Source organism: Pristiophorus japonicus, chromosome 6, assembly GCF_044704955.1.
Source record: "Pristiophorus japonicus isolate sPriJap1 chromosome 6, sPriJap1.hap1, whole genome shotgun sequence".
NCBI lineage: Eukaryota > Metazoa > Chordata > Chondrichthyes > Pristiophoridae > Pristiophorus > Pristiophorus japonicus.
This window is the reverse complement of record NC_091982.1, coordinates 66,195,051-66,216,597: the sequence shown is the minus strand read 5'-3', so window position 1 is coordinate 66,216,597 and position 21,547 is coordinate 66,195,051. Positions and strand designations below refer to the sequence as shown.

The 21,547-nt window shown below is 47.5% G+C and overlaps 1 protein-coding gene across 1 annotated transcript in view; it reads left to right on the top strand.

Annotated features, from left to right (window-relative positions):
* The window catches only part of LOC139266118 (tripeptidyl-peptidase 2-like), a 133,531-nt gene that overhangs the window by 64,065 nt on the left and 47,919 nt on the right, over positions 1-21,547 (top strand). The window contains exons 11-15 of the mRNA XM_070883966.1: positions 9,144-9,292; positions 13,680-13,795; positions 15,300-15,471; positions 17,035-17,192; positions 17,750-17,826. Of these exons, the coding sequence (XP_070740067.1) occupies positions 9,144-9,292; positions 13,680-13,795; positions 15,300-15,471; positions 17,035-17,192; positions 17,750-17,826 (672 nt within the window). The remainder of the gene's footprint in view (positions 1-9,143; positions 9,293-13,679; positions 13,796-15,299; positions 15,472-17,034; positions 17,193-17,749; positions 17,827-21,547) is intronic.

The window sequence follows — 21,547 nt, the reverse complement described above, 5'->3', positions numbered from 1 at the left end:
CTTACCCCCTTGGCTGTGACGTCACCTTTCAATTTCCTTCTACTCTTTTGCCTTCTCACCCTGCTGCAGCTGCACTGGCTGGCCTCGCGCCGACTCACAACGCCAGGCCTTTTTATAGGCTTCCCCACACTGCCTCTCGCCGACTCACGAACTCCCGCTACCTCTCTGTAATACAGATTGAGGGTGAGGAAGTAGTGTCTCAAACGAGCGTACTATGCTTAAACAAAGGGGACTACAGTGGGATGAAGGCAGAGTTGGCTAAAGTAGACTGGAAACACAGACTAAATGGTGGCACAATTGAGGAACAGTGGAGGACTTTTAAGGAGCTCTTTCATAGTCCTCAACAAAAATATATTCCAGTGAAAAAGAAGGGCGGTAAGAGAAGGGATAACCAGCCGTGGATAACCAAGGAAATAAAGGAGAGTATCCAATTAAAAGCCAATGCGTATAAGGTGGCCAAGGTTAGTGGGAAAATAGCAGATTGGGAAAATTTTAAACGACAGCAAAGAATGACTAAGAAAGCAATAAAGAAAGGAAAGATAGATTACGAAGGTAAACTTGCGCAAAACATAAAAACGGATCGGAAAAGCTTTTACCGATATATAAAACGGAAAAGAGTGACTAAAGTAAATGTTGGTCCCTTGGAAGATGAGAAGGGGGATTTAATAATGGGAAATGTGGAAATGGCTGAGACCTTAAACAATTATTTTGCTTCGGTCTTCACAGTGGAAGACACAAAAACCATGCCAAAAATTGCTGGTCACGGGAATGGGGAAGGGAGGACCTTGAGACAATCACTATCACTAGGGGGGTAGTGCTGGACAGGCTAATGGGACTCAAGGTAGACAAATCCCCTGGTCCTGATGAAATGCATCCCAGGGTATTAAAAGAGATGGCGGAAGTTATAGCAGATGCATTCGTTATATTCTACCAAAATTCTCTGGACTCTGGGGAGGTACCAGCGGATTGCAAAGCAGCTAATGTAACGCCTCTGTTTAAAAAAGGGGGCAGACAAAAGGCAGGTATCTATAGGCCAGTTAGTTTAACATCTGTAGTGGGGAAAATGCTTGAAACTATCATTAAGGAAGAAATAGCGGGACATCTAGATAGGAATAGTGCAATCAAGCAGACGCAGCATGGATTCATGAAGGGGAAATCATGTTTAACTAATTTACTGGAATTCTTTGAGGATATAACGAGCATGGTGGATAGTGGTGTACCGATGGATGTGGTGTATTTAGATTTCCAAAAGGCATTCGATAAGGTGCACACAAAAGGTTACTGCAGAAGATAAAGGTACGCAGAGTCAGAGGAAATGTATTAGCATGGATAGAGAATTGGCTGGCTAACAGAAAGCAGAGAGTCGGGATAAATGGGTCCTTTTCGGGTTGGAAATCGGTGGTTAGTGGTGTGTCACAGGGATCGGTGCTGGGACCACAACTGTTTACAATATACATAGATGACCTGGAAGAGGGGACGGAGTGTAGTGTAACAAAATTTGCAGATGACACAAAGATTAGTGGGAAAGCGGGTTGTGTAGAGGACACATAGAGGCTGCAAAGAGATTTAGATAGGTTAAGCGAATGGGCTAAGGTTTGGCAGATGGAATACAATGGCAGAAAGTGTGAGGTCATCCACCTTGGGGGAAAAAAAACAGTAAAAGGGAATATTATTTGAATGGGGAGAAATTACAACATACTGCGGTGCAGAGGGACCTGGGGGTCCTTGTGCATGAAACTCTTTTGGATCCCAAAAAGTTAGTTTGCAGGTGCAGCAGGTAATCAGGAAGGCGAATGGAATGTTGGCCTTCATTGCGAGAGGGATGGAGTACAAAAGCAGGGAGGTACTTCTGCAACTGTATAGGGTATTGGTGAGGCAGCACCTAGAGTACTGCGTGCAGTTTTGGTCACCTTACTTAAGGAAGGATATACTAGCTTTGGAGGGGGTACAGAGACGATTCACTGGGCTGATTCTGGAAATGAGGGGGTTACCTTATGATGATAGATTGAGGAGACTGGGTCTTTACTCGTTGGAGTTCAGAAGGATGAGGGGTGATCTTATAGAAACATTTAAAATAATATAAGGGATAGACAAGATAGAGGCAGAGGTGTTATTTCCACTGGTCGGGGAGACTAGAACTAGGGGGCACAGCCTCAAAATATGGGGGAGCCAATTTAAAACTGAGTTGAAAAGGAATTTCTTCTCCCAGAGGGTTGTGAATCTGTGGAATTCTCTGCCCAAGGAAGCAGTTGAGGCTAGCTCATTGAATGTATTCAAGTCACAGATAGATAGATTTTTAACCAATAAGGGAATTAAGGGTTACGGGGAGTGGGCGGGTAAGTGAAGCTGAGTCCACGGCCAGATCAGCCATGATCTTGTTAAATGGCGGAGCAGGCTCGAGGGGCTAGATGGCCTACTCCTGTTCCTAATTCTTATGTTCTCTTGCCGACTCAGCAACGCTGGGCCTTTTTATATGCCTCCCTACGCTGCCTCTCACCGACTCACGAACTCTCGCTGCTCCTCATTTGACTGACCTCGTAAATTGTTTGTTGGTGGGGTTCGCTGAAGGGTGAATGTTGGCCAGGACACCGGAGAAGTCGCTGCTCTGTTTCGTAAGGTAGACAGTCCCTCCAACAACAGAGTGCGCTCTCGGTACTGGACTGAAATTAAAATCTCCAAACGCGACAGGCCTGCAGTGAGGGTGGGGCGGCGGTGGGGGCGGTGAAGCCCACATGCTGCTGGCTCCCGAAGGTGACATTGCTTCCAAATGAGCCAAGCTGACTCACCGGCAGAAACCCATAAGAGCACAAACAGAGCTTCCTCCCGTACCAGTGGACTACTGCGATTCAGCGGCAGCCGAGTGAGGATTTCACACGGGCAAGTCATGATTGCAGAGTTTTTGTTTCAACATTATTTCCCTGGTGTCCAACTTTCTTTGCGTTCAGATTTATTTGCAACAGTACTCGTGAACAGTTCGTGCCCGTGCTTTTATTAAATACTAACCGATCTCCTGTGGTGTTCGCTCATGGTAAATCTTCCAGATATTGCGGATTAAGGTTATTTGAAGTGCAAAACTGAGAAACAATTAATTGACCCCCCAGGTGATCTGATCACTCTATTGCAGTGACATCTGTAGTAATAAGTCAGGAGATGAGGGAGATCTTCTGCAGGGAAATGACTACGAACCTAATGAAATTCCCATTTACAAAGGGCAGAGCGTTTGATATTTAATATTGGATTTGGTGCACAGATATCTGCCGCTCCCGTGTAATCACTTTCATTTCAGCAGACTTGTTCAGTGGGAAACACAGCGCCGCCTGAGTCTATGCAGTCTCTCTGCTCTTTAAATTACACGGGCTTTCTCTCTCAAAAAGCTGGTGAGGCTGGAGGCTCAATTTCAAAACTGAGATTGATAGATTTTGTTGGGCCAAGGAAACCAAGTCAGGTAGATGGAGTTAAGATACAGATCAGCCACGATCGAATTGAATGGCGGAACAGGCTGGAGGGACTGAATGGCCTATCCGGGTTGCCATGTCCCATGCCCTCTGCTGTTCGCACTGACAGCCCATGTTAGGACAGGTGACCAAAAGCTTTGTCAAAGAGGTCGGTTTTAAGGAGCGTCTTAAAGGAGGATAGAGAGATGGAGAAATTTTGGGGGGGGTGCAGTGAATGGCTCACTAATGGCTCTCTTTTATACAGGCACTTATTCCTGTACAGCTGTAGCAAGACTTCTCTGCTTTTATACTCCATCCCCTTTGCAATAAAGGCCAAGATTCCATTGACCTTCCTGATCACTTGCTGTACCTGCATACTATGCTTTTGTGTTTCATGCACAAGTACCCCCAGGTCCTGCTGTACTGCAGCACTTTGCAATCTTTCTTCATTTAAATAATAACTTGATTTTTTTCTGCCAAACTGCATGACCTCACACTTTCCAACGTTATACTCCATCTGCCAAATTTCTGCCCACTCACTTAGCCTGTCTATGTCCTTTTGCAGATGTTTTGTGTTCTCCTCACACATTGCTTTTCCTCCCATCTTTGTATCGTCAGCAAACTTGGCTACGTTGTACTCGGTCACTTCCTCCAAGTCGTTAATATAGATTGTAACCATCCGAGAACTCTCTGTGCTCCTCCAATTGGTGAGGCTACACCTGGAATACTGCGTACAGTTTTGGTTTCCATGTTTACGAAAGAATATACTTGCTTTGGAGGCGGTTCAGAGAAGGTTCACTCGGTTGATTCTGGAGATGAGGGGGTTGACTTAAGAGGAAAGGTTGAGTAGGTTGGGCCTCTACTCATTGGAATTCAAAAGAATGAGAGGTGATCTTATCAACACGTATAAGATTATGAGGGGGCTTGACAAGGTGGATGCAGAGAGGATATTTCTACTGATGGGGGAGACTAGAACTAGAGAGCATGATCTTAGAATAAGGGGCTGCCCATTTAAAACAGAGATGAGGAGAAATTTCTTCTGAGGGTTGTATATCTGTGGAATTTGCTGCCTCAGAGTGCTGTGGAAGCTGGGACATTGAATAAATTTAAGACAGAAATAGAAAGTTTCTTAAACGATAAGGGGTTATGGGTTGCGGGCAGGGAAGTGGAGCTGAGTCCATGATCGGATCAGCCATGATCGTATTAAATGGCGGAGCAGGCTCGAGGGGCCGTATGGCCTACTCCCTATTTCTTATGCTCTTATGTTACAGAGATAGGGAAGGGTGAAGCCATGGAGCTTCCTACAGCCCAACAGCCCTCAGAATTCTACGTTCTTTCAATTCTGGCCCCTCGCGCATCCCGCATTTCCTTCATCCCAACATTGGCGGTCATGCCTTCAGCTGCCTGGGCCCTAAGCTCTGGAATTCCAAACTAATCCTCGCTACCTCTCTCTCCTCCTTTCAGACAATCGTTAAAACTTACCTCTTTGACCTAGCTTTGGATCCCCCCCCACCTCGCTGGACTTTCTCGGAGCACACACGGACCGGCACTTTAGTTCGCGGGTTTCCCATTTTTGCGCCTCAGAAGTTGTATAATGCCTCCCTTCAGCCTAGATGCCGAAAACTCCTTACCAAAGCGCAAACTATTCTCGGCCGGTAACTTTCCCGCCCCGCCTCCGTTTTCACCCCAAAAAGAGAAAAGCCTAAATACCAGTCCATTGTCTGCAAAGATCACAGGCGCTTACATAACATGATGCGGAGCCCAATCACTGACCACAGCTAAAGCCTCGACTGCTTCAACAACAAACCAGCATTCAGATTTAAGTTTTTGATTCAAAAGTTTGAGCATTTTCAAGGAGCGGCCTGAGCTCGTGCCTTTGACAGTTTTGCAACAACAACTTGCATTTATAAAGCACCGTTCACGTAGTCAAAGGGTCCTAAGGTACTTCACAAGAGCATAATCAGACAAACATTGACACTGAGCCTAAGAAGGAGACAGGTGGGAGGTGACGGGGAACACAAAAACATTGGCAAAACATTTTCCCATGCCACCACAACACAAATCGCTAAAAACAATTAAAAGAACAAACACTGGCGCTTACCGTTACAGCACTTTACCATCCTCGCCGCCGCCAGCGTGGCTCGACCGCTTTTGTTCCCCAGGCGGTAATTGCGAGATGCGGTTCCAGGCGGACGGGTCAGGTTCGAGTCAAGACTCGAATGTTGTCACACGAGAGGTGTTGCACACCTGACGCAGCTCTTCCCAGCGTGACCCAAGGATCGCAACCGGGCGCAGGAAACCTGAACGCCACCTTGCACGCCGCTCCGGGGCGAAACCTGGAGCGCAAAGGACCGGAAACTCCAGCCCTATCATTTTGAAGTTAGATTATCAGGATTTCATCTCTGTACTGCTGCCAGCTTAATGAGCAAACCAACTAAGAGCAAATCGGAGCGTATAATTTTCGCTGAAGAATGTTTGAAGCAGAAATTTTCTATCTCTGGGTCCTCTGGCAGCTGCCATTTAACACCGAATCATTTATTTGTGTGTCAACGCATAACACGCTATGAAAGAAAGAAAGACTTGCATTTCTGTAGCGCCTTTCATGACCTCCGGACCTCCTGAAGCGCTTTACAGCCAATTAAGTATTTTTTTTTTAAGTGTAGTCACTGTTTAATGTCGGAAAAACAGCAGCCAATTTGCCCACAGCAAGCTCCCACAAACAGCAATGTGATAATGTCCAGATAATCTCTTCTTTTAGTGATGTTGGTTGAGTGATTAAAGTTGGTCAGGACACTGGGGAGAATTCCCTTGCTCTTTTTCGAAATACTGCCCTATAATCTTTTCCGTTCACCTGAGAGGGCAGATGGAGTCTCAATTTAACGTCTCATCTGAAATACAGCATCTCTGACAGTGCAGCGCTCCCTCAGTACTGCATCGGGAGTGTCATAGAATCCTAGAATCCTAGAATCATAGAAATTTGCAGCACGGAAGGAGGTCATCGTGTTCACACGGCTGACCAAGAGCTATCCAGCCCAATCCCACTTTCCAGCTCTTGGTCCGTAGCCCTTAGGTTATGACACTTTAAATGCACATCCAAGTATTTTTTTAAATGTGGTGAGGGTTTCTGCCTCTACCACCCTTTTAGGCACTGAGTTCCAGACCCCCCCCACCCTCTGGTTAAAGAAATTTCCCCTCATATCGCCTCCATACCTCCCCCAATTACTTTAAATTTATACCCCCTGGTTGTTGACCCCTCTGCCAATGGAAACAGGTCCTTCCTATCCACTCTATCTAGGCCCCTCATAATTTTATATACCTCAATCAGGTCTCCCCTCAGCCTCCTCTGTTCCAAAGAAAACAGACCCAGCTTCTCTAATCTTTCCTCATAGCCAAAATTCTCCAGTCCAGGCAACATTCTTGTAAATCTCTGCACCCTTTCCCAGTGCAATCACATCTTTCCTGAATGCGGTGACCACAATTACACACATTACTCCAGCTGCAGTCTAACCAGTGTTTTATACAGTTCAAGCATAACCTCCCTGCTCTTGTCCTTATAAAAGCAAGTATTCTATATGCCTCCTTAACCACCTTATTTTCCTGGCCTGTTACCTTCAGGGATCTGTGGACCTGCACTCCAAGGTCCCTTTGTTTCTCTACACTTCTCAGTGTCGTACCATTTAATGTGTATTCCCTTGCCTTGTTAGCCTCCCCAAATACATTGTGGTGTCAGTCGTGATTTTATGCTCAAGTTTCTGGAGTGGGGCTTGAACCGACGAACTTCTGACTGAGAGGCGCGTGCAGTGCCCACTGAGCCACGGCAGTTATTTGTTGCCTTTGGCCATGTGGTTTATTCGTGGCAGGTGCAGGTTCCTGGGGCAGGACTGGTGTTTGGAGCCGTCTCTGCTCGTCACAGGTTAATACATGCAAGCGCATCACTGCACGCTTGTTCCGAGGCAAGCAAATACCTGATTCTAATGTGGCTGACTGGCTACAGGACCGCAGGATTGTAACAGTTGAGAGGCTCTGAAGATGACCCGGGATGTGAGAGGAGATGCTCGAGTGCTCATCAGAGTCCAGCTGCTGTTTGCGTCATCATTTTGCTACAATGTAAATACTTGGTCTCTCCAGTTTGTATGTGGTGCTCGCAGTACCGCATAGGTGTACTAATTGGACATGCTGGACCCTTGTGGGTCTGAGACGTCGTCAGGGTGTCCACCTGGGGTTTCTGTCTGTCTAGACTTCCCTGTACGGGTTGTCCCACTAACCTGTGATTTCTGTTGCTGTACACTAATAGAAATATTTCTGCAATGCTCGTCCTTCTCCTTGGGTCGCTGTCACTGACTTGTGGAAGGTTACACAAGGGCCCTCCCGGGCATGCGTCAATATTTACAGATGGTCCCTGAGAGTAATGTCCCCGTTAAGCTGTGCGGCCGCGCAGGGCGGCTTTTACATTGTAGACACCGCGCGTGGGCAACGATTTCAGTGGCCGGCGCATCGGCGGAGGCAAGCCGCGCGGGAGGGAGTGTGTCGGTTTTACAGGGGGGGTTCCCCCGGGAGTGTGTCAGTATTTGCAGGGTGTCCCCGGGAGTGTGTCAGTATTTGCAGGGTGTCCCCAGGAATGTATCAGTATTTACAGAGAGTCTCCGGGAGCGTGTCAGTATTTACAGGGTGTCCCTGGGAATGTATCCGTATCTAGAGGGGGTTCCCCGGGAGTGTGTCAGTATTTACAGGGGATTCCTGGAAGTGTGTCGTCATTTGCAGGATGTCCCCAGGAATGTATCAGTATTTACAGAGAGTCTCCGGGAGCGTGTCAGTATTTACAGGGTGTCCCTGGGAATATATCCGTATCTAGAGGGGGTTCCCCGGGAGTGTGTCAGTATTTACAGGGGATTCCTGGAAGTGTGTCATTATTTGCAGGGGGTCCCCGGGAGTGTGTCACTATTTGCAGGGGGTCCCCAGGAGCGTGTCACTATTTGCAGGGGATCCATGGGAGCGTGTCACTATTTGCAGGGGGTCCCCGGAGTATATCCGTATTTGCAGGGTTCCCTGGGATTGCGCCAGTATTCTCTCGAACTCTATTTACCTGTTTTTTAAAATCAATTTCTTGGTCTTCCTTTGCTGAATTTTATAATCCTCCCAATCCTCAGGCTTTACTGCTCTTTTTGGCAACATTATAAGCCTCTTCCTTTGATCTAATGCTATCTTTAACTTCTCTTGTTAGCCACAGTGAGACTATTTTCCTCTGAGGTTTTTTTGTGCCTTAAAGGAATGTATCTTTGTTGTAAACTATGTATTCATTCTTTAAATGCTAGCCATTGCTTGCCTACTGTCATACCTTTTAATGTAGTTTCCCACTCAACCTTAGCCAAGTCGCCCCTCATACCTACATGGTTTGCTTTGTTTAGATTTAAGACCCTTGTTTTGAATTTAACTAAATCACTTTCAAACTCAATATAAAATTCTATCATATTATGGGCATCTTCTCTAAAGGTTCCCTTTACTACAAGGTTATTAATTGACCCTTTCTCATTGCACAATACTAGATCTAAAGTAGCCAATTCTCCTGTTGGTTCCTCAACATACTGATCTTGAAAACCATCTTCCATGAATTTGTCCTCCACACTTTTACTGCAAATTTGAATTGCCCAGTCAATATGTAGATAAAAGTCCCCCATGATTACTGTTTACAGTTCTTTTTGATCCATTTAGTGTTGATGGAGCACTGGGAGTATGCATCACCGCTCCAGGGGGAGCCATAGCATCTGTCCCCAACTGGACGCTACATGGCACGGAACTGATGAATGGAACCTCAATGTCCTCCCCTAATGCCTGTGGAGGTATCGCTCTGTTGATCTCAGGTATGATAAGACACGCCACTGAATACTCTGGAGGTTGATAGTAAAACGGAGGGAAACCTGCGCGTGATTGACAATGTCCGTGCCCTTCCTTCCTCTTCTGTGTCAGAAGTTGAGAGTCACTTTAATTTAAAGAAAAAGAAAGACTTGTGGGGCTGAAATTCCCTAGCGCCCCATTTGGGGCGGCAACCTCTCCGGGGGCGCAGATGTACCATCCATCCTCGAAGCGAAATTCGGCTTACCGCCCCTCACAGGAAGTGCAGCGCAATGTCGTGCGTCGCACTTCCTCTTGGGGCGAGATCGGGGGTGCTACCCGGGAGCATTGCGGAGTGCTAGGCAGCCTCTCCGCGGAGCGCTGACGCGTTTCAACGCCCTCCGCTTCCGTTAAAGGGGAGGGATGCTGCGAGCGCTACAGGCCCTTTGATGGGCCACCAGGGCTGCGTGGTATCACGGCCGTAGCCCGGCACCCAATGGAGTGCATGATCGTGGCCCAGACCCCGCCAAAAGAGCGGACGCTGGCCCGACTAGTAAGTGGGTGGGGGAGTAAAAAGATGGCGTAGCGCCCCTTTTAAGTTTCGCCCTGTGATGGGCGTGCGGCCCAGTTTGCGACTTGCGAGGCTGACGCGGGCATTGCCCGTGGCGGCCTCATGGGACGCTGGCCAATTTCCACCGCGGGTCGCAAAGGAGTGCATGGTGATGATGTCATCGCCGGAGGCGCAGTGACCCGGGGCGCTACCAGCGAGGCGTGGCGCAAATGCATTCGTGCCTCCGCTAACCTCCCCCCCCAATTTTGTGGGAGCCGATAGCGCCCCCCCCCCCCCGAACGAAAACACTTTCACGCCCTGTTATAGCATGAAGTGCACAATGGGAATTTCGACCCTTTATATTTCTATCGCGCCTTGCACAACCTCGGGACGTTCCAAAGTGCTTTACAGCCAATGAAGTACTTTTTGAAATGTAGCCACTTTTAATGTAGGAAACACGGCAGCCAATTTCGACACAGCAAGCTCCCACAAACAGCAATCTGTTTTTAGTAATGTTGATTGAAGGATAAATATTGGCTGGGACACCTAGGATAATTCCCCTGCTCTTCTTTGAAATAGTGCCATAGGATCTTTTTTGTCCATCTGAGAGAGCAGACGGGACCTCGGTTTAACGTCTCATCCGAAAGACGGCACCTCTGACAGTGCAGCGCTCCCTCAGCACTGCACTGGAGTGTCGGCCTCGATATTTGTGCTCAAGTGTGCTACCCACTGAGCCACAGCTGACACATATTTGAATCAGTTCTGCGCACACCTGTATTTAAGTTTGAATCAAACATCCGCCTCACTGCGCCTTGCGCCCTTGACTTGTATTGTTAACGTTAAAGGCATTCTATCATGCTGTTTGCGCTCTCCTGCATCTTTTCAGTAGCAATATCCTTTTTATAGTGTTGCAACCAGAACTGTACACAGTATTTCAAGTGCTGTTGCACCTATAATTTATAACGTGACTGGATTACCTCACTACTTTGTCTTAATGCAACTATTGGGAGAGACTGAACAGGCTAGGGTCTCTTTTCTCTAGAAAAGAGAAGGCTCAGGGGGGAGCTGATAAAGGTCTTTAAAATTATGAAGGAGTTCGATAGGGTAGACGTAGAGAAGATGTTTCCACTTGTGGGAGAGACCAGACCTAGGGGCCATAAATATAAGATAGTCACTGATAAATCCAATAGAGAATGAAGGAGAAAGTTCTTTACCCAGAGAGTGGTGAGAATGTGGAACTCGCTGCCACAGGGAGTGGTTGAGGCGACTAGCATAGATACATTTACGGGGAAGCTGGATATACACATGACAGAGAAAGGAATAGAAGGATACGCTGTTGGGGTGAGATGAAGTAGGGTGGGAGGAGACTCGTGTGGAGCATAAACGCCGGCACGGACCACACAGGCAGCTCACCACCATCTTCTCGAGGGCAACACGGGGAATGGGCAATAAATGTCGGCCTCGCCAACAAGCCCCACGTCCCGTGAATTAATTAAAACAAGTTGGGCCGAATGGCCTGTTTCTGTGCTGTAAAATTCGATGTATTTCTGTATATAAATGCCAGCTGCTGCTATTCCTCAGTCTCTGTCTCTCCCGCGTCCCCGTGCAGCTTTAGCGAGTTCCAGAGCTTCACTCGCCGATCGGGTGATCCAGCGAATTTGAAGCCCCTGATTTGCTCCTTGCTGCGCCACTCCTAGCTATGAACATCCCACTGTGGAATCGGCCCTTCAGTGTGCATTCACTTGTACTCGCCTGCATTGGCTGGAGTCGTTGCAGTCACACCCTTGGCCGTTGGTGAGCAGTGTTGTCGGGAGCGTGCATTGACATTGAGCCGAGATCACCATCGCAAGGGTCTGGTTGCACAAGAGTTGGTGAATCCAGCTTGGGTGATAAATAAAATTGGTTCTTAGAATTGAGACATTTGCACCAATATCCCCTCTAATATTTCTTTGTGCCGGGCGGCCCTTATAAGGGGCGTTGCAACCGATTTAAGAATCCACAGATGCTCAGTTTTTGCATTTAAAAGCCGGTGACTCGGCTAGGCGAGAGCTACAGGTAGCGCTTAAAGAGATCATTGATTTGCACCAAATCAGACTCTGGATAGATGGACTACTGGTAGATTTAAATCTGCAAATACTGGACTCAACATGTCAGATTTAATTGTCTCGAACATTTTAGTACTATGTGCTCAAGACTGTAAAACCGTTAACATTTATGTAACAGCGCCTCACACACTCACCCCATATCACATAGAAGTACGTGGAACTTACTGCACAGCAAGACTCCAGAGTCTGACCACATCACACGTGCCTGGGTAATTTCCTGGGAAGTGAACACGTCCTCCAGGGCTGTGTTCAGCAGCCTGTGTTGAAATGAGCCCAGGCTGGAACTCGCTGCTGCAGTGAAGAACGTTTCCCCAAGGTTCAAATGACGATTTGGCATTTGTATCCAAGTCTTCTAATCTTTTTCTTCTTGGGCAGTCCCTCGGAATCGAGGATGTTACACGATCGGCGAGTTCACCTTCGTCTGGTTTGGACGTTGGGGAATAAATAGAGATTGAAATTGCAGACTGAGTATCATTGGTGGACACTCAGAGTGCGACAGAACTGCCCCTGAAACCAAATCCTTTCCCTCATTTCCGTGATCTGTCCTGAATTACTGACTCTTTGACTATTGGTTGGCTGTGGTTGATTCGAGGTTTGTGGAGTGATTTACCCCCCTATTTTACTCCTGAACGTCACAGCTGACAACATTTATAACATTTAAGGCATGTGGGTGTGTTAAAATCTTGACAATACCTACTTTGCAAAGGTTTATCTCGTTGGGACTGGACTATGAATGAATTTGAGGCAAGCATGAATAGCCTTCGCTCATAGGGGCCGAAATTTGACACCGCCAATTTTGAGGCGGTGACACCGCCTGGGCGGTAATTACCGCCTCAAATTGCAAAATCAGGGTTTTTTTCCCCAAAGATGAGAGAGCAGCACTAAAAGAGGCATTGCACACTCGTCCTCGGGCACTAACGGAGCGGGAGCACAGGAGGCCCACTCAATTTTCTGCTGCCCGGATGCCGGCATCATAGCGCCTAAAAATGAAAAAAAAAATGTTCGAAAATTTCACTGACCCACACCCACACTTCCCCACTGCTGCCATAAATAAATAGAAGTTAGATAAATTAAACTCAACAACTTACCTTGCTGTCTGGCCGATGCCGCCCCACGGTCGCCGATGTACCGACAGCTTTCGCGGTTGTTAGAAACACCTGCCTATAAAACAGGTGATCCAACCTAATGCCGCGACGGCGGTGGCAAGGGGGCATTGCACGCTCGATGACGTCACCTAGTGGTAGAGCGCGCAGCGTTACCTCATAGCGCCGCCCCCCCCACCCAACTAAAGTTTTTGGGAGGCGAGGACACAGCCCCGCTGCTTCAGTGAGTAATTAGCTGCCCCTCTCCAGTGCTGACGGTGCCACAAACCGAGTTTCGGCCCAATAGAATGCACAGCAGAGAAACAGGCCGTTTGGCCCAACAGGCCCATGCCGGTGTTTATGCTCCACACCAGCCTCCTCTCACCCCTCTTCATCTCACCCCATATCCATATCCTTCTATTATTTCCAGCTTCCCCTTAAATACATCTATACCATTCGCCTCAATCACGCCCTGTGGCAGCGAGTTCCACGTTCTCACCGCTCTCTGGGTAAAGCAGGTTCTCCTGAATTCCCCATTGGGTTTATTGATGACTGTCTTATATTTACACTTAAGATGAAATGTTTTATGTTCATATTGCATTGTGTTCTTCCTCGAGTTTTGTTTTTTATGTGCACACTTCCAGCACCAACCTTGCTGCTGTTTCCATAAATACTTTAGGGCTGAAAGCGAATGGTATTGATTACACCGTGCACTCCGTGCGTCGTGCCCTGGAGAACACGGCGCTGAAAGTGGAGGACGTTGAAGTATTCGCACAAGGCCAAGGGATCATTCAGGTAAGCATGCCAAGATACCAATCTGGCTGCCTTGTTTGTTGAGGTGTTTAGCCAGCAGCCCCACCACTTCCTGGTTCAGGAATTGATCCAGGACTTTTTTTTATTAAAAAAGCACAAGGTGGTGATTAGTTGATGGAAGTAGCGAAGAGTTCACCTTTTGATCTGGAAGACCTGCCTTAGAATTCAGCCGAGGTAAAGGGCTAAAACCCACGCTGCCGCACTCCTTTCATCGTGTTAATCCGTGCTCCCTCTGTCTAATTACTGTGTGTCTGTCAGCCCAATATCCGATTCCCTTTTGAAAGTTATTATTGAATCTGCTTCCACCGCCCTTTCAGGCAGAGTGTTCCAGATCATAACAACTCAGAGTAAAAAAATAAAATAAAATTCTCCTCATCTCCTGCTCTGGTTCTTTTGCCAATTACCTTAAATCTGTGTCCTCTGCCGACCCTCCTGTCACTGGAAACAGTTTCTCCTTATTTACTCTTATCAAAACCGCTCATGATTTTGAATATCTCTTAAATCTCCCCTTATCCTTCTCTGTTCGAAGGAGAATAATCCTGTTGGTGAAATCCTCATCCCCAGTACCATTCTAGTAAATCTCCTCTGTACCCTCTCCTCGGCCTTGACATCCTGCTGAAAATGTGCCGGCCAGAATTGTCCACAATATCCTAGCTGAGGCCTAACCAATGTCCGTGTCTGTCTGGTGAGCGCTGTCTCGCCGGGCAGTATTTGATGATGATGTTTGCAACGCACTCCTGGCCGGCCTCCCACATTCTACCCTACGTAAACTAGAGGTGATCCAAAACTCGGCTGCCCCGTGTCCTAACTTGCACCAAGTCTCACTCATCCATCACGCCTGTGCTCGCTGACCTACATTGGCTCCCGGTTAAGCAACGCCACAATTTCAAAATTCTCATCCTTGTTTTCAAATCCCTCCATGGCCTCGCCCCTCCCTATCTCTGTAATCTCCTTGAGCCCCACAACCCCCCCGAGATCTCTGCGCTCCTCTAATTCTACCCTCCTGAGCATCCCTGATTATAATCACTCCACCATTGGTTGCCGTGCCTTCTGTTGCCTGGGCCCCAATCTCTGGGCCCCAATCTCTGAACACCCTGCGTAAACATCTCCGCCTCTCTACCTCTCTTTCCTCCAGCAAGACGCTCCTTAAAAAGTACCTCATTGACCAAGCTTTTCGACACCTGAGCAAATTTCTCCTTGTGTGCTCTGCCAAATTATTTTTATCTCATAATTACTGCTGTGAAGCATCTTGGGACGTTTCACTACGTTAGAGGCGCTATATAAATAAAAGTAGTTGTTGATGTGCACATTAATAAGTGAAGGATGGCCTGTGGCACTTGCCATTACCTGCAGCACGGTTGAGTGGTCTCGGGTCAGGTACAGCGCTGGTTGGCCAGTGATGGCGAGAACGATTACCCAACACAGCTGATTGTCCCTTCCCCTGTGGGTTTCCATAGTAACGCTGTGTTTAATTTTTCCCGGACAGATTGAAAAGGCCTATGAGTACCTCAGCCAAAATGCCTCAGTAAAAAGCAGCCAATTGGGCTTCAACATCAAAATAAGCCACCTGCGTGGAATCTACCTCAGGGAGCCAGCGTACCTGTCGGTGCCGATGGACTTCAGCGTTTCCGTGGAGCCAGTATTTCCTGAAAACGCAGGTATGGAAAAATCAACCTCTGCGAGAGGCACCTGAGGTTTTCCAGAGCATGGTTTGTGTGGTTAGAACAGGCTCGCGGTGAATTGGCAGCCGCCAGGGCGATGCAGGGGATGGAATGGGAGGCCACACTTTTTTGAGACGTTATGCCGACATAACCGCAACAACAACTTGCATTTATATTACGCTTTTAACGTAGAAAGATATTCTTCACCGAGATTCAGTGACACAAAACGGATGGCCAGACAAAGAAGGAGCTATCGAGGGGTGACCAACGGCTTGGTCAAAGGTGTAGGGCAGTGACTACACTTCAGAAAGTAATTTGTCTGTGAAAGGCTCTGAGGCATGCTGAGAACATGAGAAGGCTCTTTGCAATAGCAATGTTTGTTCGTAAACTTATACCTTTACTTTTTATCCCAATTATTTATTGCTTTACAAATGCCAGTCGCTGTCCTCACCCCTGCATTCAAAAGCCTCCTCAAAACCTTTCTCTTCAAACGTGCCCCGACCCCTCCACCCTAACCCCGTGCCCCGACCCCTCCACCCTAACCTCCACGAGGCTGCAGCTGCACTTGAGTTTTTCCCTTGTCCACTCAAAGCCTGAGCATGGGTTTATGCTGAGGGCCTCTGGCCATTGTAATGTCCCAGGACAGCAATTACTTGCGCTCCAGGCTCTGGACAGGCACGCTGAGGGAGCTCGCCTCGTATCTGTTACGCAGCTGCAGACATGACACATATACAGAGGAGCACCTGCAAAAAGCAAGGTCTAGGACAACGTTCCCTGTGAGCTGCGCTTTGCTCTGCATGGCCTGTCTCTTTTAATGTGCGGCTCCTTTAAATTTCTGTGCATGCAGCATGTTTACATAGAAACCTAGATATTTACAGCGCAGAAGGAGGCCATTTCAGCCCATCGTGTCCGCTCCGGCCGACAAAGAGCCACACGGCCCTCGATCAGCAGCCCTGAACGTTACATATAAACCTATGAACAATGAACAATGACAGAAAGGCAAAGAGCACCCAGCCCAACCAGTCCACCCCACACAAAACAGCGACACCCCTTATACTGAAACATTCTACACTCCATCCCAACCGGAGCCATGTGATCTCCTGAGAGAGGCAAAAACCAGATTTTAAAACCCAGGCCAATTTAGGGAGAAAAAAATCTGGGAGAATTCCTCTCCGATCCATCCAGGCGATTGAAACTAATCTAGATCATCACCCTGGCCGTATTCGATTCCCTGCAGTATTTTTACCATCATATCTGACCAGCCAAAAAGAGGTTATCCTGTCTAATCCCTCTTAATGAAAAAAACGATGAGCGGCCTGCACAGGACCTTACTCCATTACTGCAGGCCGCACAGCTTGGAGGGAACATTGGCTGGGATAATGACAGTAACTGCAATTTCTACCTGCAAGAGGGTTGAAAGAATTATAAGTGATGGACGCAGCATTGATCAGAGCTTATCAGGGGTGTTTGGTGCACATTCAGCTCACAGTTCAAGTCAACTATTTCACTTATGGCAGCTGTGAGGCGTTCAAATTTCCTCGTTTTATTTTGAATGCGCAGAGAATAGTGAGAAGATAGCTCTCCAGTTACACCTGGCTTTGACCTGCAATGCATCGTGGGTGCACATCCCCACCCACCTGGAGCTGATGAACCAATCGCGGCAGGTGACAGTCAGGGTGGATGCACGAGGGCTCAAGGAAGGGCCGCACTACACCGAGGTTAGTTGGATGCACTGTCCTGTATGTGAGATCAGTGGCACTCTATGCTCAATGGCATGATGTTTAACGGCATTTTTCTATCCTATCGAAACTCGTGTTCTGTTCTGGGTTAGTGTGTGATAACAGGCATCCGATAAAGGACATCAGGGAGAGCTCCCCTGCTCTTCTTCAAGACAGTGGCTTGGACTCTTTTACACCCAACGGTTTAACGTTTTATTGAAAAGACGGCACCTCCGATAGTGCAGCACTCGCTTAGTCCTGCAGTGGGAGTGTGCAGTGTTCAAGTCTCCAGAGTGGGACTTGAACCCACGACCTTCTGACTCGGTGGCGAGAGTGATGCCCACTGAGCCACGGCTGACACCTAGGGCATTAGCCAAGAGTGTCCCCATGGAATGTGGTGGGTGGAATGGGGCCCAAGGGCCCAATATATGCTGTGGCTCAGAGGGGAACATCACTATGCTTTGGCAAAGAATAACTTTTTAAATTGGCCGGTAATGATTGAAGTGAAAGCTGTGGGTTTTTTAAATGTTCTGAACATTTTCTCCTCCTTGCTCCAGGTCCTTGGTTATGATACAACAGCCCCGGGGGCTGGTCCGGTGTTCCGAATTCCTGTCACAGTCATTGTTCCCTCAAGGTTTGTGAATACAAGTCTTCTGCTCTCCTGTACGAAGCTTACATTTGTTGTGATTCTAAAAAGAAAATTACAGCCAAGCGCATTATAATTTTTTTTCCCCCTACATTCATCGCTGCCGTTCAGGGGTAATGTCAGGAAGCACCTCTTCGCACAAATGGTAGTGAAAATCTGGAACTTTCTCTCTTTTTCCCCCCCCCCCCCCCACCCCCCCCCAAAACCTGTTGAGGCTCAGGGCAATTGAAAATTTCAAAACTGAAATCGATAGATTTTCGTTGGGTAAGGGTTATGGAACCAAAACGGGTAGCTGGGGTTACCATCTTTACCAACGTTAGCGTCCTCGACCAGGCCAACACCCCCAGCATTGAAGCACTGACCACACTTGGATCAGCTTCGCTGGGCGGGCCACATTGTCTGCATGCCAGACACGAGACTCCCAAAGCAAGCGCTCTACTCAGAACTCCTTCACAGCAAACGAACCAAAGGTGCGCAGCGGAAACATTACAAGGACACCCTCAAAGCCTCCCTGATAAAGTGCAACATCCCCACTGACACCTGGGAGTCCCTGGTCAAAGACTGTCCTAAGTGGAGGAAGTGCATCCGTGAGGGCGCTGAGCACCTTGAGTCTCATCTCCAAGAGCATGCAGATACCAAGCGCAGGCAGCGGAAGGAGCGTGCGTGCGGTTGTTTTGCAGACATCCCACAGTCCAGTTAATGCTGTTTCTGTTATGTCTGTAATGCACTTGAGAATGACTCCAAGAGGCAGTGTTGTACTCAAACTGTAGCGACCTTAGTCCTTTATTCATAACTCCAGAGTGAGGCACAAGCATGGTGGGCAGCCTTTTATACTGGGCTCCGCATACCTATGCAGGTGAACCTCCGGTCTCCCACCGCAGTGCCCTCTGGTGGACAGCCTCTGCCACAGGGACAGGAAACCCCGGTCTCCACCAGTTGCCCCCTCTAGTGGTGCCAGCATAGCATACACACAGTGTAAACCTTATTGATAGTACATCGGGTAACAAGTCTCCATCTTATGCAACTATACAGTGACTACACAGAGAGTATATTTATAGTCTGCATATATGACAGTTTCATAGCCAAGCAACCTGAATAAAATTGTCCTCCTGAGTGCTCCCATTCCCCTTCATATCTCCTCGGTAATCATAGAAACTTACAGCACAGAAGGAGGCCATTCGGCCCGTCGTGCCTGTGCCGGCTCTTTGAAAGAGCAGCCGTGCTCAGTCCCATTCCCCCCCACTCCAGCTCTGTGTCCGTAACCCTGTAAATTCCTCATCCTCCGGGACCCATCCAAATCCCGTTTAAAATGATTGATGGAATCAGCCTCCACCACCTTTTCAGGCCAAACATTCCAGATCCTGACAACTCTCGGAGTGAGAAAACCTCTCCTCAGCTCCCCTCTCGATCATTGCCAATGATTTTGAGTCTCTGACCTCTGGTTACTGACCCACTCGCCAGAGGGAAGAGCTTTTCTCTATCTACTCTGGCAAAATTCTCATCATCTTGAAAATCTCTCTTAGGCCTCCTCTTGACCTTCTCTGTTCCAAGGAGAATTTTCTTAACTTCCCCAACCTCTCTTATCTGAAGTCCTGCATCCTTGGTAACATCCTGGTAAACCCCCTCTGTACCCTTTCTAAGGCCTTTACATCTTTCCTGAAATGTGGTGCCCAGAACTGCCCGCAATACTCCAGCTGAGGCCTAAACAATGATTTATCAAATTTTAGCATGATTGCTTTCATATTCTATGCTCCTATTTATAAACCTAAGCAGCCCTTCTGTTTTTTTAACCAACTTTCCCTGCCACCTTTAAGGATTTCAGGGAGATACCAAGGTGTCTCTGCTCAACTACACTTTTTTAAATCGTGCTATTTATAGTATCCTGTCTTTCCATATTAATCCTCCCAACCTGCAATACCTCACACTTCTCCGCGTTGAACTCCATCTGCCACGCTTCTGTCCATTTTACCATTCTGTCTGTGTCAGCCTTGAAGCCTATAACTATCCTTATCATGATCTGCTTCTTTGCCAAGTTTCATATCATCTGCAAACTTTATTATGCACTTGCTACACCCGAGTCTAGGTCATTTATAAAAATTAAAAAGAGGAACACCACTGCAAACCATCACCCATCCATCCATCATCCATCACCACCCGCTGTTTCCCATCACTGAGCCAATTGTGTATCCAGACCACCACTTTCCCCTTACTTCCATGAGCTTCCATCTTCTTAATAAGCCTCCCATGTGGAATTTTATCAAATGCCTTCCAACAGTGTGTATATACAACATCTACTGCACTACCTTGAGCAACTTTCCCTGTTACCACATCAAAGAATTCAATCAAGTTAGTTAGACACGATTTGCCTTCAACAAATCCATGCTGGCTCTCCCCTGATTAACCCATGCTTTTCCAAATGAAAGTTTATGTTGTCCCTGATAATGGTTTCCAATAACTTCCCCATGTTATGCTGACTGGCCTGTAGTTTCCTGCTTTATCCCCCTCCCCTTGAATTACTACAGGTATAACATTAGCAGCCCTCCAGTCCTCTGGCACTACTCCTGTGCCCAATGAGGATTGAAAGATTGAGACCAATACCTCTGCTATTTCTACCCAGCTTCTTTCAGTTACCTAGGATGCATTCCATTTGGACCAGGTGACTTGCAACCTCTCAGTCATGCTAATCTTTTTTGTACGCCTTCTCTAGCTTTTGCTATCCTGTTCATAACTTCCCTCTCCTCTTTTAGTGTAACCTTCACATCATCCCCTTCCTTTGTGAAGACAGATACAAGTAACTCATTTAATACTTTAGCCATGTCCTTTATACCATCTTGTCCTTTATAGTGTTCCCCAATGTTCCCTGTGAGCTGCGCTTTCTTCTGTGCGGCCTGTCTCTTTTAGTGCACGGTCCCTTTAAATTTCCGCGCATGTTCCAGAAGTGGCTAACAATGGAGAAGCCGGTGAGCTGCCTACGCGGGACCTTTCCTATTACTACGCGGACGCGCAGCTTAGAGGGAACATTGATGCTCCCATTCCCCACCCCAACTCCCAGGAGATCTTGTAGCTTTGTGCCAAGCAAGAGGCCTGCAGTGTCCAATCATAAATTGTAAAGCCTCGTAAGGGAGAGTCAGAGGTCAGTCCCCGGGATGGAAAAACCCAGTAATGACTGAATTCAGTCCCTCGGTTGCTCTTGTACATAAACGCACACAAAATGTGTTGGCTGAGGACGGAGTTCCTGAACTTGGCATTCATCAAGGACCAGTTTTGAAATACTTTCAGTGCTGTAAATGTCAGTGGTGACAGAGAGAAAGCCTTGCTGTCAACAGCCCCTTTAAAGATCAAAGAGTCAGAAAGTTGGAAAAGTTCCAGACGTGACTAACAATAGATCCAAACAGAAACATGGGACTTGCTGCCTGGAAAAGATCAAGTTCCATCTGAGGAACATGGGAGTGGGGGGAGGCCATTGAACCCCTCGAGCCTGTTCCGCCACTCACTGAGATCATGGCTGATCTGCGACCTAACTTTATATAACGCTTTGCCCCATATCCCTTACTACCTTTGGTTAACAAAAATCTTTCCATCTCCAATTTAAAATTAACAATTGATCTAGCATCAATTGCCATTTGTGGCACAGAGTTCCAAACTTCTACCACATTTTTTGTGTCGAAGTGGTTCCTAACCTCCTGAAAGATTTGGCTCTAATTTGTAG